Raw genomic sequence first — 15,503 nt, 5'->3', positions numbered from 1 at the left:
GATGAGGAAGAGACTGAGTCTAGCTCAGTCAAATTCAGCTGAATAAAGTTGCTGAATTCATCTAAATAAAGTTGCTGAATTGAGCTGAATATAGTTGCTGAATTGCGCTGAATTAGTGACTGAATATGCTGAATTAGTGGCTGAATATGCTGAATTATAGTGACTGGAAATGCTGAATTCTGCTGAATTAGTGACTAAATATGCTGAATTCAGCTGTATTAGTAGCTAAATATGCTGAATAAAGTTGCCGAGTTCAGTTGAATAAAGTTGCTGAATTCAGCAGAATTCGTGGCTGAATATGCTGAATTCACTTAAATTAGTACCTGAATATGCTGGATTCAGATTAGTTATTTAATGTGCTGAATATGCTGAATTCAGTTAAAAAAATTCAAAATTCATCAAAAATGACTCCAAAATCTCCCCAAAAACTCACTTCATCATCCAGACTTTCCTCATCAACATTACAACTTCCTCTTATATTTTCTATTTCTTATTCCTCACCACAAATGAAGTAACATGACATTGTGTATACACTAAAAATAAATTCAAAGTTTTGAAGCACATACATTATTTTTTAAAAAATAAATAATTGTGAAGTGAAGTAATTAAAGCAGGAAATTGTTTTATAAATAATTGAATTTAAACTTGATTGAATTCCTCAATGAAAAAATAAACGAAAAAAACAGAAAAAATTGTAAAACTGCAGTGGAATTGATTAAAAAGAATTTAAAATTCCAATTTGTGTCTCGTAGTATTATTTGCGGTCAATTACATGTCAGATCGTGAGGAAAAAATGTCAAGCATAAAGGAGTATCGCTTCTTTCGTAGCTTCAGTACCAAAATCGAAAACTGGTCGCAACGTAAAGCCGAAGCACTGTGGCGGAAAATGCGTGAAAAGAAAATTGCAGGTATTGTCATCTACAATATAAATCTTAATGGCTAGATGTCTAGTTCGTTTGCAGTATTCTGAGGTTGAATGACTGTCAGGAGTGTAGCCAGAAGGAGAATGATGGAGGACCCTGTATTGAGTTGAAACCTCCCTCCCTCACTTCGAGGGTTGACCTTAACTCTGGATTGAGTTGAAACCCCGTCCCGCACTTCCTGGGTTAACCTGGATTGACCCCAACCCTGGATTGATGTGAAACCCTTTTCCCCCAGTTCCAAGGTTGACCTGATCTGAACCCAACCCTATATAAAGTTGCAACCTCCCATTCCCGATTTCCAGGGTTTGCCTGGATTGACCCAAACCCTGGACAGAAACAAACCCGGCCTCCCTCACCCTGACTACACCCCTGTCAACTGTCATCATTTTAAGTCTTACTGGAAATGAAGATTTACATAAAATTAAAATATCAAATTCCATTAAGCTATGATTTATCGTGCTACATGATGATTATATTATTTTTACATATAGATTATTAGCATAAATCATGCGTGATGAATTAGTGAAATTTTTTTCATATATTTTCTTTCTTTTTACTTTCGTGTTAAATTAATTTATGTAATAATTTTAATCATATATGACGATTGGATCATCTGATTTATTGGTGCATTTCACACAAGTCCGTTGTTGTTGATGTCCGAGCTCTTTTTTTTTTGTCAGATGATTGAAGGTAGCCGATCATAAAAGTGAACATTATACGTAACTCATATGATTAATTTTCGGTCCGGATATCAGCTTTATAATAATATGGTTGATGATATGGTTGGTAATTTTAGATGTGATATTAAAAGTCATGTTCGTGGCGGAGATAATAATGTCAACATTTTTTTATTGGAGATTTATTGGGATTTTTGTAATTTTGAAGGTGAGACAATTTTGAGTATGAAATTGAAAAAAAAAAATATAAAAAAATGTATACAAATGCAATATAGAGAAATTTAGAAAATTGAAGGGATTCGAACTACTGCCGTGTGAGTTGCAAATTCTACATAGCTTTTAACTGTTTAGACCACTGTATATTTCGAAAACTTTAAAGAAATTCGGCTAAAATCTATATTAAAATCACAAAATGACTAAAAATTTCGGATTTGATGAATTAGTTCCATATCATCGAGTTACTGACCAATTACTTAACACTTGTAGCTTAAAATCATTGTGGAATATTTATTAAAACGTGCTGCGACTTATTAAAGACCTACACTTTATTGTGGGATCGGATTCATTTCCTTTGTTGACATTGCTGCTTCTAGCCTACAAAATAAGGCTTTAAGACACATTTCTACTTAATATGATTAGAACCCTAGAGTTTTTGCATACCTTAATAAGTGAACAGACTGAGAACAGCCTCTCAACTCTCAATTCACACTCAAAATCTCCGAAAGAAAAGTAATTCAAAATTATTCAGAATATGCCTCACCAAACCGCTACTTCCATTAGCTTATCTAACTTTCATTAGCAATTTTCATATCATTTCACTCGCAAACCACTCATCAACATCTTCAAACCAGCTTCATTTACATTTTTTATCTACCGACTTTGATGTTTAAAAATAAATTAATGCACACAATATATATTTTATCATCACATAAATTTAATAATGAAAATGATTATGATGATGACGTTGAAAATGTGTTAAAAAGTGCGTGAAAGTGTTAATTGAAAAATTTTCATCTCATTAAATGCTTCATGTCGAGCATTTACTTTTTTATGTAAGGCAAATATCATGTCTAAGTGTATTGACATCGCAATTTCAAGGTATGTTTGCGTATGATTTCAAGGTGTCGATAGCTTGACATTTTAATATTTGACATTAATATTGAAGATGAAATCGAAACGACATATTTTGCTGTTGTAGATGCGGCATTTATTGGATGTACAAAAAAATTGTTAAGCTTAAATACTTTTGATTTTATGGATGTCTTTGGAATATGTTAATTGAATTTATTTTTTACATGATTATTTTTTTGTTGGATTTTAATGCAAATTTGTCTCCTTCGGAGTTTATTTTATTATTGATTAAAATCATTTGATGATGTTCAATTATAAATCTGGTTTTGGGTGGATTGAGATGTTGTTTGCAATTAGTGTTATTAGCAACTGTTTGGCTATTTATTCGAATAGCACAAATTGGATGATCGAACCATAAACCGATCTTAGGCTGGTGTAGCTCTGGCTTGGTAACTGATTCGATTTAAATTCGACAACATGCCAGAGTCATGCTAGCCTAGTATCCGATTCTAAATCGATTAACTGACTTGTAATATTTAGGTTTGATTGTCTCAGACTCCAAGCTTCTCAAATGCATGTAATATTGTCAGTAGAGTTAGTAGGATCCCATTTTGGACAAAGTATGACTCGATAGTCGAAGTGGTTCGATGATGCAGTGGCTTCGTTCTTCGTGACTTTATCATTCCACCCCGACCCAGCAAACATTAGCTCGAAATTCGGCTCACATCTTGAATTTGTAGTCTTCAGTCAAAAAAGTAGTCACAGAAATGTTTCGAATCTTAGTTATTTGCTTCCAGTCTGCTTTGCAATGTTACTTTGCTTTAAGGTCAAGTGTTAACTTGTTCTCAAATCTTGACCACCTTCAAATCTTCTATTTTGAAACTCATATGCAGACATTGTTGTTAACAATTCAATTCTCAGTTTCGACAAGTTCTTGACACCTAGACTGACACTTCCCGGATAGTCCTTGTCATCAGGAACCCTGAATTGCTGTTTATATCTACAATGTAGAATCCAAAGCTTAGTCACAGATGTTAGCAATCATAAATCTCTATTTACATTCCTCCAAGAAGTCAAACTGCTGTCAAACTTCAATATTACCCTGAAAAACACATTAAAAAGTCCTACAAAAATCATCATTTTCAGCATAAATTTGCTGCTCCCCAAAGTATATAAAAATCGATTAAATTCCCCATCCACCATCACAATTTCCAATAAAAGCTTGTAAAACATATTTTTTCTGACTTTCTTTCTGTCAACATATGTACAATACCTAGCTTGTCATCATCACTTTACACACTGTCATATGCCAACAATATTTTATTGTATAAGAAGAAATGTTTTCCTTGTTGTTTGCTGTAAATTTTAAATATATATGCATCATTTCGAGCTGTTAATTTTCACCAAAATAAATCTTTCTTTGTCATATGAAGGTTGAACAGACTTGATGAAAAATAAAAAAATAATCGTGAGAAAATAATTAGCATTAATAAATTTTTGTTAGCGATGATGACACCAGCACACAAAAAAAAGTAAAGTATTTTTAGTGAAAAATCTATTCAAATGTTAATCACTGATGGGAAATCTAATGTTTATTTGTTAGGAAATGTTAAGTGTCATTGGCGAAAAATGTGTGAAAAATGTTATTGAGGTTCATACAGGGTTAGTGATTTACAGTGCTTAAAGGCTACTGCAAGGGGGTAGTCAGGGATCAACAGATCCTCTCCGTCCCTGAATACGATCTGGTTTACTCATATTTGCCCTTAAATTCGAGTCAATTTCAAACTTTGCACTGATTATTGCTGTCATACCTTAACTGACAAAGAGACCGGTTTTAAACCTGAATAACGTTCAAACGAACCAGGTGCCCTCCGGCACGTAGTGTTCCTAGTGCCTATTATTATTTAACAGGTTCTTTAGTGGTCTTCCTGTACCATGATAGCATGCTATTTGCCTATTAGGCATAGTGTTGAATCTATCAGAGAGGATGAAGCTCATTAACAGAGACAAAAGGATCCAAAAATCCTCAATAATGAAGACTTTGTTGTAAAAATGCATTTAAATTGACAAAATGTTCATAATTGATAAACTGTATTGATGACCGAATGGTTATGTCCATGGATTAAGTGTAAAATAATGCACTTTATCCTACCAGCACGGGTTCAATTCCCATTAAAATTTAATTTATTTGTAAGTCTATTACGAAGTCATTTTTTGTAATTTTTGCAAAATTTCATGACTTTTTTTCCATTCCGACTGCTTTAGATCCTTAAAATCCAGCATTTCCACATCCAAACATTCCAAATTCTCAACCAATCCCACCACTTCATCTCGGAGGTCAACACAAACTCCACAAAAAGCCTTTATTAAGCTTCAAATTTCCACATCAACACCGTCCAATTTCATACCCAAATATACACTAGATGAGTTATTTTCATTACATTTAAATTAGTTCCGGCGATTGTAAATTAAATTTTTTTATCTATCCATTGCCACACAAAATACATTAAGTGACAGTCGTAGCTAAATTTATGAATAGTTATTGTCATAATTTCTACGAAAATCGACTTAATGATATTTTACCTTAGTTTGGTAAGGCTTGAGAGAGTTTGTGTCTCTTTAACTATGTTAATCCCATTTTCCATGCTACATGAATTGGGAGATTGTCAAAGCTTATCTGTGTATCGAGGGGGATTTCTTCAAATTAATCTATTTTTGTAAATTAGATCGTGTCGGTTATTTTGGTACGGTTTGGGATTATTAATTTCACTAATTTATGGGCATGGATTTGGAGATAAGAAAGGGCTTTTGAGATGGTTGGAAATGAGGTCGATGACTTTGAAAGCTTCTGGGTTAGAGATTTGGTAAATCCAACTCGAAATCAGTTGTGCTGATGAGACATGAACTTGGGAAGTGTTTGAGGTTGTTCTTAATTACTGATATGCTAGCATAAAGCAAGCTACTTGTGGTAGGATTCGAACTTGATTTCTCTTTACAAGTTTTGAGTTCTGACAGCTTTATTAGATATCTAAATCACGATAATTGAGGCATTTGTCATAATCTAGCATATTTGCATACATATTCAATCAATTGCAATGCAGACCATATAATCAGGATGAGCTTCACTTGACCTTTGACAGTATGTTCTGTCAAGTCAATGCTCAGTCAATAAGGACGACGGATTGCATCCAAATGTAACTTATTGTCCTCTTTTCTACCCAAATCACTCAGTTGTCCACTCAGTCTATATTCAGGTGACATAAGACTGTATATCTCTAACTGTATGTAGCCTCAAAACTCTATCTGCATCCCCAAATTACTCCAAACCTAATTTACCATCTTGATATCTCCAAAAATTCCCAACTAACCTCAAAAAATCTTCAATTTCTCATCCAAATTCCCCAGCATTCCACATCCAACCACTTCCAAAGAATTCCCCGAAATCCACATGAAAGAACCATCGCGACATCAACATTGTCTCGATCACAAAAATGCTAAAAATTTCTCTTTTTTTAACACAAAAAAGGCTTCTCAGCATATTTTGATCTCAATAAGATTTAAAGAAGCCTTACTGCTGTTGGCATCATTGAACTATTTTACTCAGCATGCAAGAGATAATTTGAGATTTTATGTCTGCAAAGTAATGTGGATGAATATTTTATGGAACCTTGAACATGCTTCTGTGCATTTAGTATGGTTCAGTGAGTTTTTTCTGTGAGGATAGAGGCTGTCGATGGTGATTTTGGAGTGGTGGACAACCTTTGGTCTACGGCACATATTGTCACTGGCATGCAGTTCATGGTATTTTCAAATGTCTATCACGGATGACGTAAACTGTGTCGACATGTGGTTCATGGAGCCTCAATAGTGTACCGCAACACAAAGGTTGCCCACCACTGACCTAAAATGAGTTTCAAAATCCTAAATTCCTACAAAAGCATAAGCACAAGCAAATAAAGTATGTTAACAGCATTTGATTTTAATAATTTACAATTTTTTTTAATGATAAATCTCACATAAGAATCTACAGACACAAAAAAATAAAATATGGTTAATTCTAGGAATTAGTATGATTGAAAGTTAATAACATCTAAATGGTCTAATCTAATTAATTTCATCAACACAGCAATCAAGTTGTTATGCATGTTATTCTAATGTATATTTTGTATATTTATCAATGAGCTCATCGCGCATTACTATATCAGTTGGAAGATTAAGAGTATATGGCTTAAGGAAATCTCTCCAAAATTGAACATTCTGTTGATCATTATCTTCCTCATTTCCATCATTTGGTGTATGTTTATGATGTATTGGATGTATTGGCGTTTGATCATCATCTTGAAAGACTTCATTACGTAAGACATCATTCTCACCAAATACATATTCATCCTCTAAGATTGCAAATCGATGATCGGGTTCGCTTCCCCGTCTTTGATTCTTTGATCTATGATAAGCAGTTCGATACAGTGATGCTGCAAAGTACTTATCAATACCATATTTTTTACCATGTTTACGTGCAATTGTTGGACTTTCGGGACGTGCTTCTGTTGGATCGGGTGCTGAAAAGACACTGAAACGTGATGAACGTTCGGTATGCAATGGTGGCTTCTCGTCGGGTAGAATATCCTTGATTCGTGGTGGTAGAGTCTGTATGACTTCCGAAAATTGTCGTTTGAATGTCTTTTGTGCATCTGATTCCTCAAAGAACTTCTTAATTTCTGGATTTTCTGTTGTTGGACGTGGTGGAGCTCCAATTTCACCATAGACTTCTGAGAAGTCACGTTTTAAGGTATGGCGGGTCTTTGACTCCTCAAAATATTCATCAGCTTTGAAATCTTGTAATGGCGGTGGATGAAGTGCTTCATGTGCCTTTTTAAATGCTTCCATTCCATGCAATACAACCGGATCCAATGGCTTTTCCTCGACAATTTCGCCAATGGCTTTCATATGTTCAACAACTTTTGAGGACACTGGATGACCAGGTGTAAGCAACTGCTCAATATCAATTGGTTCAATATAATTGACAGCTTCTGAAAATCCACGCGTTAAGCTCTTCTTCTCTTCCGATTCTTTGAAATATCTTTCAACTTTTTCGATAACATCCATGGCTGGTTCGTTGAAGCTTTCAATTTCCGAGAATGTACGTTGGTAGGATTTGTCCTTGCCTGCTTGGTCGAAGTAACTTTGGATTTTGGGATTCTCAATTGGAGGTAGTTTGTCGTTGTTTTCTGCTTGCTCTACTGTTGTTAGTTTTGGTTCTTCTTTTGGCTTCTCTTCAACCTTTGGTTTCGGTGTCTCTACAGCCTTTGGTTTTGGGTGCTCTACAACCTTTGGCTTTGGTGCCTCTACAGCCTTTGGCTTTGGTGCTTCTACAACCTTTGGTTTTGGTGCCTCTACAGCCGTTGGCTTTGGTGCCTCTACAGCCTTTGGCTTAGACTGCTCTACAACAGCTGCCTTTGGTTTCTCCTCAACCTTAGCCTCAACCACTCGATTCTTCTTATCCTCATCGATCGTCTGCTGCAGCATCTCCTCAATCTTACCAACAAACTCCTTAGCTAGTTCACCAATCTCTGAGCTTTCTATAATTTCAATGTCACTGTCAATATCACTATCATCATCATCATTTACATTCGTATTGAATAATTTGCGGCTATCAACGGGTGTTCCGGGAACGGATAGTTTTCGGGAATATGATTTGGGATCGGTTGGTGCTTCACTGGGTTTGGAATCTGTGGAATCTTCAGGTTTGGACTTAGTTTCTGTAACATTACCTTGCTTAACTTCCTCGACTTTTGGCTGCTCGACTGGTTTTGGTGCTTCCACTGGTTTTGAAGGCACAACTGGTTTTGGTGGTTCCTCTTTGATGGGTTTGGGTGGTGCTACCTCGACTGGTTTTGCAGCTTGCTCCTTTGGTGCTCTGATCGGTGCAATGATTTGCTCTACGGAAGAATGGATTGTTATCAGAAATTCGATAAAGATTTTAAACTGATAATGAGTCACGAATGGAAAATTCTCAAGGATATACAACTGCATAACAATAGCCAAAGGGGTCGTTCACTTATGACGTGTAGCATCAAGTCACTTCTACTTACCAATTATCTCTGCTTCCTCAGCCACCTTCTTCTCATCCACAACCTTTCTCTCAATTATGATCAGTACTTCGTCAACCTTCTTATCAGCCTTAATTCCAACTGATGAGATGGGTGGGAAGTCTTTTGGATCTAATTTCTTTGGTGCCTCAATTTTAGGTTCAGTAACTGGAGTAACTGGTGGTGTTGGTGGATTGAAACTTGAAACTTCACTTCCATTGGGTGTCAATGGCACTGGATTGATTCGTTTTGGCTTTTCTGGTGGACTTTCGGCACTTTTACGATTTTCTTCGACAACTTTGACAATTTCTGGTGATTTGAGTGCTTCAAGCTTCTTCATGCTGTCTGTAAATGGTTGAAGTTTCTTGCTGTGATGTCTTTCAGCTTTAATGAATTTCGAGCTAACTGGAGTTCCGGGTTTGGCAAAAGAGTCAGAGTCACTGACTAGTAATTTCGGATCAAATGTCTCAACAACTTCCGTAAAATCTCTTGTAAGTGATCCACGTCTTGCAGATTCCCGGAAATATTTTTCGATTCTGGATATTTGAGGTGGTTCCTTTAATGGCAATGGTGGAATTTCTTCCTTAATTTCTGTTGTGATGATTTGAGGTGGCTTCACTGGTTCTACTTCCTTTTTCACAGCCACCGATGGTTGTTTTTCATTCGAGTCAGCCAGATCATGTGATTTTAATTTTTCCATATCCGATGCAAACTGTTTAAGACCTTCCGTCAATGCACTTTGAAGACTAGACATTGCATTATCATCATTAACATCATCATCATCATCACCTTCACTGTCTGTGTCAATTCCACCACGATTCCTTCTAAATTTACCTAACGATTGAAGATATCGACTTGATACGGGAGTTCCAGGCACACTCAAATCCACTGGCTTAACATCAGCCTTCTCTGTTTGTGCTAATGATGGTTCCGATCCACGAAACTTTGACGCTGACAAAGTATTTACGTTTTCATTACTCAAAAAACGATATTTTGCCACTCGATTACGTTCTGCTATTTTATATTTGGATGTAACTAGATCATGTACAACCTCGGAATCACGTTCACGACTCATTGTTGGAGTGAAAATAATTTACTTTTGTTCTAACTAATTATATAAAGAATAGAATGTCATTTATTATAATGAGCTTTATTTTTTTATATATTCTGTTGGATCATGTGACTTACAAGTTTTATGCAATTCTCGCTGTTTGTCTTATTCTCGATGTTGAAATCACGAAAATTCACAAGCGACTGAAAAAAAAAGTTTTTTTTTTTATTATTATTGATATCGGATAGACTAAAAATACAAATCTCTACACACATACAGTGATAATTGAGCTTGTCATCGATTATGAGTATATTTTTTTTGGAGGTTTAAGGGATGGTGATGGCCAAAAATCGCTGGATTTGAGGTTTAAAATTGAAATTTTGTTAATTTTATCCTAGAGGTTGATATGACTGGATGGAGTGTTGGTAAGAGTGATGTTGCTCGAATTTTGACTACTTCTAAGGCCATGGGTTCGAACCCCAGAACTTTTAATTTTCTATAAAAAATTTGTTATTGGTCTCTAATTGTTCATTTATTTTTGGCATTTTTCTTGTAAATTTTTCCATTCAGTCACTTCTACAATTATAAGGATTATTAGTGGGCAAAAATCGCTGGATTTGAGGTTTAAAATTAGGATTTTGTCAATTTAAAACAAAAAGTTGATATGTTTTAATAGTGTATTGATTAGAGTGATGTAACTCAAACTTGACTCTATTCTGAGGTCATGGGTTCGAATCCCGATTTTTTGGTGAAAATGGTCTTAAGTCTCGTTTATGTCTGATACTTTTTGGTTAAACCACAACCTTACTATACTTACTTTGCTTGACGTTTCTCTGATCCATGGCCTCTCTTACCAACTGGCTCTTTCATTGGCTGCCCTTTGTCAATACCTTTTTCATAATTCCCAACAAGTCCCCCACACCGCCCACATCCCCATTTTATTATTCTTCATCCAAACGCTTCTTCACACTCAGTCATTCGCAAAACATGGTATCTATATTACCAAAACTCACACGTCATTTCATATTTATCAATGCTACGTGTTAATTTAGTTCATTATTCATATATATATATATCTTTTTTTTTGTACTCTAAATTATTTATCACATGATGATAAGATCTAGAAAAAAAAAATATTGAATGTGTGTTGATTCTTATCGTCCAGGAACAAAAATATTTTTGTTGCATATTCGATAACAAATAGCGCCCGTGCATGTGTTTAGCTTCTTGATTAGATTAAGTGTCATTGGGCACTTTAAACTCTTTTATTTTTTGTTTTCATTTTTTGCGATGTTTTGATACTCGATTGGTGCAAAATGTGCGGCTATTGAGTTATTTATTGAGTTTTTTTTTTGGAAATTCCCTCTTGAAGTTGCTGTTGAATGTATTGATTGGATGTAACGAAGGTTAAGGAGCTTTATTGAAGGTTTTTCGATAATGGAATGTATTTTTGGGTAGCTTTAAATTGGTTGATGTGAATCGAAATTCTACATGAATTATCACTATAGTCTAAAGTCTCGGCAGTCAGACCGGCGTTACTCTGGATTGGGTTTGGTTTATACTCAGTCTGGAGAAACTTGGTGTTAGGTTTGCCCTGTGTTTGCTTTTCGGTATAATTTGTGGTTGTTGCTTAGTATTATTATGATTTTCCCTACAATATAGCCTGAGTGGGACTTGAACCCAGGTCCTACAATGCACGGTCGCTTTCTCCAAACACTGAGTTCTTGGGGCTGCTAATGAGCGTGGCACAGAGCTCATTTAAACCTATTTTCTCTATCTAGTTCTTATTACACATCTCTTATTGTTGTATTGGGCCTCAGCATAAATCCTATGCCTGATTATTCCTAGCGACACATAGGTTACTCACTGCACCTCTAGATATCTGTCTTAAACATCTGTTAGTTAGTCACTGATGATCTATGTAGTCACTATACTGAGTATTAGATAACCTATCAACTTGCAAGTCTAGAATAACCTAAGAATTCAAATAATCCTATTGTGTTTCTTATACCTTACCAAGAATTCCATCAATACCTATTCTATATTCACTTCCAACATAATCAAATCCAATCTACAACAAACAGATTATCAACATTTTTCCAATCTATTTTGTCTACAAACTTCGCTATCAAAGTACAATGCTAGACTTTCCGAACAAAAAAAAAAATAAAGCAAGAAGCAAGCCTTATCACGATTAACTCACAAGATTACACAATTTTATTTTCTATCTCTCATTCAATTGTAGAAAGCGCTTCCATTTGCGTAGATATATCATTTTATTTATTGTTATATCAACAGACAATTTACATCATCAACTTTTTTTATTCATTGTCAATTAAAAGTTCTAGTAACTTCATTTTAAATGACATAGATTTTTTGTCGAATGAATTTACGTAATTTTTTCCTCTTCTTTTATTATTTTGTTGCTGTATCATGTAAAAATTGTTTTGTGTTGCTTAATCGAAAAAAACAAATGGAGTCATAATGAAATGAGATGAAATGACAAGATACAAGGTGATTTTAATGAAGTTCGTTTTTGTCTCTTTTGCCTCTTTTATTGTCTATGTTATCAATTAAATGAGGAATTATGAGGTCATGTTGGTTGGATGAATGAATGTGGGATTTTTGTGATTATGTTGAGTTATGTCTGATCTCAATACAGAAACCTTAGTAAGAAAAGTAAGAAATGTGCTGAATCCAGGAAGGTTTGTAAAAAATGCTGAATTCAGCGAACTAAGTAAAAAGTGCTGAATTCAGCTAACTCAGCAAAAAAGTGCTGAATTCAGTCAAGTCAGCAAAAACGCTGAATTCAGCCAACTTAGAAATGAGTGCTGAATTCAGTCAACTGAGCCAAAAAGTGCTGAATTCAGCCAGCTTAGCAAAAAAGTGCTGAATTCAGCCAACTCCGCCAAAAAGTGTTGAATTCAGTCAACTCAGCCAAAAAATGCTGAATTCAGTGAACTTAGCTAAAAAGAGCTGAATTTAGTCAACTTAGCTAAAAAGAACTAAATTCAGCCAACTGAGCAAAAATACTGAATTTAGTCAATTCAGTCAAAAAGTGCTGAATTCAGCCAACTGAGCCAAAAAGAGCTGAATTCAGTCAAAAAGTGCTGAATTCAGCCAACTGAGCGCAAGTGCTGAAAAATGCTGAATTCAGTCAACTCAACTAAAAATTGCTGAATTCAGTCAACTCAGCCAAAAAGTGCTGAATTGAGCCAAGTATTCAGAATAATACAATTTAATCTGTTAGATTCCAACTATTGATTAAAGTCTAAAATAGAATCCAATTTATCTGATAATTAAAAATAACTCTGTACGCAATAGCAAACTTAATCAACCCAAAAAGAGCACACACTTCACATATGCATGCATACATTTTGTTTATTTATAATATATTTAAAATATTTATTGATTAGTTTCATTCGAATGAACTCCAAAGCAAACAAATATAAAAACCGACAACCTGATAGGGAGAATCTGTGTCTATAAATAAATATGAATAATCCCCATGCGGACGGAGAGAAAATGAAATTTCAATCAATCCTGACATGTCCATTAAATCCTTTAACAAATATAAAAACAATTGATAATCATTTTTAAATTTTTTTCAATTTATCTTTACAGAAATTCAGGCAGCCGAGGCAATGAAATGGCTACGAGAAGCTGGATTCCCACAATATTCGCAAATGTATCAAGGTATAATTCATTTTAATGTTTATAACAATAACATTGTGACGTAAGAAAAAGCCCTGAATGCATTTTATTGAGAAATTTTATGAATGTTCGTATAGACGATAGAAATGAGAGTTCAGGCACTGAACATATATGCACAATTTTTAAACTGCATAGCAATTCTTTTTGCAAAACGGAAGCATACACAATATTATTATAATTTTTTATATTTCTACTAAAATATGCTTAAATATTCATATGTGCTGAGCTATTCAATTACAAAGGTATGGCACTTGGGATAGTTGAGGTTATTATTCAATTAATAATAGAAATGACTTTTGAGGTGGTGCTGATAAAGTTGTGAATATTAGCGAGAATATAGTGTGAAAAATTTGCATAATTTTTGATGGTGATTTAACGGTTTTTGGAATTTTTTAATTTTTACGGGCTTTAGAAATTTGAAATTTTAACGGCTTTTTAAAAATTTGAATTTGTCAAATTAGAAAATTGGATTTTTTATTGAATTTTAACATTTGTTTGAAATTTAAATTTGCATTTTTAGAATTTTAATTTTTAACGGTTTTTGAAAATTCAGATTTTAACAGCTTCTAAAAATTTAAAATTTTGATTGGATTTTTAACTGTATTTTAGATTTTGAATTTTGTCGATTATTTTTTGAAAAATCCACAAGTTGCCAATCACTGCTCATACATATCCATCTATCCATCCACCATACGTTAAAATATCCAGTAGAAGAAAATTATTTATGATTAATACTGCATGTTTATGTTATTGAACACAAAAAAAAAAATTTATATTTATAAATATTACGGTGAATACTTCCATTCAATATTGAAAGAAATTAAGATTTCAGCTACTCGTTTTCTGCTACCTCAATAATATAAATATTAAATATTCCAACATATTTTCTTCTACGTCTGTTTTTTTATATAAAAAAAATTGAAAACAACAAAAAAAAAAATAAAAAAAAAACTCGAATTCAATTGAATTGAGATGCAGTGGAGAAATTGAGAATGAAAATTGAAGTTAAATCAATAAGCGAAAATGCGAATAAATTTTTTTATGAAGCGATTGAGTCAGCCGTCTAGTCAGCTTTTAGCTCCGACATGACGAACGAGAGGAAATGAATTAAAAATAATTTTTCAATTTTTTTTTTATTAGCTTTAACTAAAAATTCAAATATTTCCGCACAAAAATGACATTAAAAAGTTTTATTTGTTGGGGTTCTCAGCAATTAACCTTCAATTTCTTTCCTTTACGTTCCTCCTTCTTCTTCTTATTACCCCATGAGTCGTGAGTTTGCTTCTTCTACTTGGTTTCCTCCTATTTAATCAACATTTACTTAATTGCTATTTAAATATTTGCGTTTATGCTTTAACAATTAAAATGAGGAAATATGGAAGTTGTGAATGACTTTGTGGATGAGTAATAGACGCAGCTATTGTTGGGTTTGATGTTAATCGTGAGGCAGAAACCTTCATAGTTCATAATTCAAATCCAACATTTCCGTTAAAGTTCAAAAACCTTAATCCAAAAAGAGGTCTGAATTCATATATAAAATGTCCGTTAAATTCACATAACCTTCAAAAAGTCAAAATTCAAATTCAGAATTTCCGTTAAACTCACAAAACCTTCAAAAAAGTCAAAATTCAAATTCAGAATTTCCGTTAAACTCACATAACCTTCAAAAAGTCGAAATTCAAATACAGAATTTCCGTTAAACTCACAAAACCTTCAAAAAGTCAAATTTCAAATTCAAAATATCCGTTAAACTCACAGAACCTCCAAAAGAGTCAAAATTCAAATCTAAAATTTCCGTTAAACTTACAAAACCACCAATCAGCCAAACCACGACCATAGTCACCATCAAATCGACCAGAACCAGCTAAAGACATTTCAACAATTACTTTTCCATTCAATATAATCGGCAGCGGCAACAGCAGCCACTTCATAAATTCAATATTAAATTAAAATTATTATTTTATCCATACCCATTCAA

At 34.0% G+C, this 15,503-nt stretch overlaps 2 protein-coding genes and 1 long non-coding RNA gene across 17 annotated transcripts in view; 1 reads left to right on the top strand and 2 right to left on the bottom strand.

The window, feature by feature from the left end:
* The window catches only part of cv-c (crossveinless c), a 135,883-nt gene that overhangs the window by 85,572 nt on the left and 34,808 nt on the right, over nt 1-15,503 (top strand). For 12 of the 13 annotated variants that reach the window (XM_070646604.1, XM_070646611.1, XM_070646609.1 and 9 more), the window contains one exon: nt 13,436-13,507. In XM_070646604.1, coding sequence (XP_070502705.1) covers nt 13,436-13,507 — 72 coding nt within the window. Of the gene's footprint in view, nt 1-689; nt 909-13,435; nt 13,508-15,503 lie in introns of those variants that run through there. The other variant, XM_070646613.1, reaches the window with a different exon arrangement.
* LOC139095386 (uncharacterized) lies at nt 2,785-6,446 on the bottom strand. Its single transcript, XR_011544866.1, has 2 exons — nt 3,731-6,446; nt 2,785-3,671 (listed from the first exon to the last, which is right to left on the bottom strand). It is a non-coding gene; the product is annotated as an uncharacterized lncRNA (long non-coding RNA).
* Nucleotides 6,644-10,014, bottom strand: LOC139095258 (neurofilament heavy polypeptide-like). Of its 3 annotated transcripts, none has more exons than XM_070646551.1 (4): nt 9,949-10,014; nt 8,764-9,868; nt 8,443-8,610; nt 6,644-8,250 (listed from the first exon to the last, which is right to left on the bottom strand). In XM_070646551.1, exons 2-4 carry the CDS (start codon nt 9,833-9,835, stop codon nt 6,818-6,820), a joined length of 2,673 nt encoding a protein of 890 aa, XP_070502652.1. In that variant the 5' UTR covers nt 9,836-9,868; nt 9,949-10,014; the 3' UTR covers nt 6,644-6,817. The 3 variants fall into 3 exon arrangements, with proteins under 3 accessions (XP_070502652.1, XP_070502651.1, XP_070502653.1); XM_070646552.1 differs by having other exon boundaries at nt 6,924-7,115; nt 7,177-8,610; XM_070646550.1 differs by having other exon boundaries at nt 6,644-8,610.

Source organism: Chironomus tepperi, unplaced genomic scaffold (genome assembly GCF_022539635.2).
Source record: "Chironomus tepperi strain 1889 unplaced genomic scaffold, CSIRO-AGI_Ctep_v1 contig_364, whole genome shotgun sequence".
Classification (NCBI taxonomy): Eukaryota; Metazoa; Arthropoda; class Insecta; order Diptera; family Chironomidae; genus Chironomus; species Chironomus tepperi.
Note: the sequence above shows the minus strand (reverse complement) of the source record. Positions and strands in the feature narration are given on the sequence as shown.

Bases quoted from the DNA above. Each gene is read 5' to 3' on its own strand.
- LOC139095258 (XM_070646550.1), bottom strand. From the start codon at position 9,835: ATGAGTCGTGAACGTGATTCCGAGGTTGTACATGATCTAGTTACATCC. The intron at 8,611-8,763 runs GTAAGTAGAAGT...ATTCTTCCGTAG, and splicing joins TGAGGAAGCAGAGATAATTG to AGCAAATCATTGCACCGATC.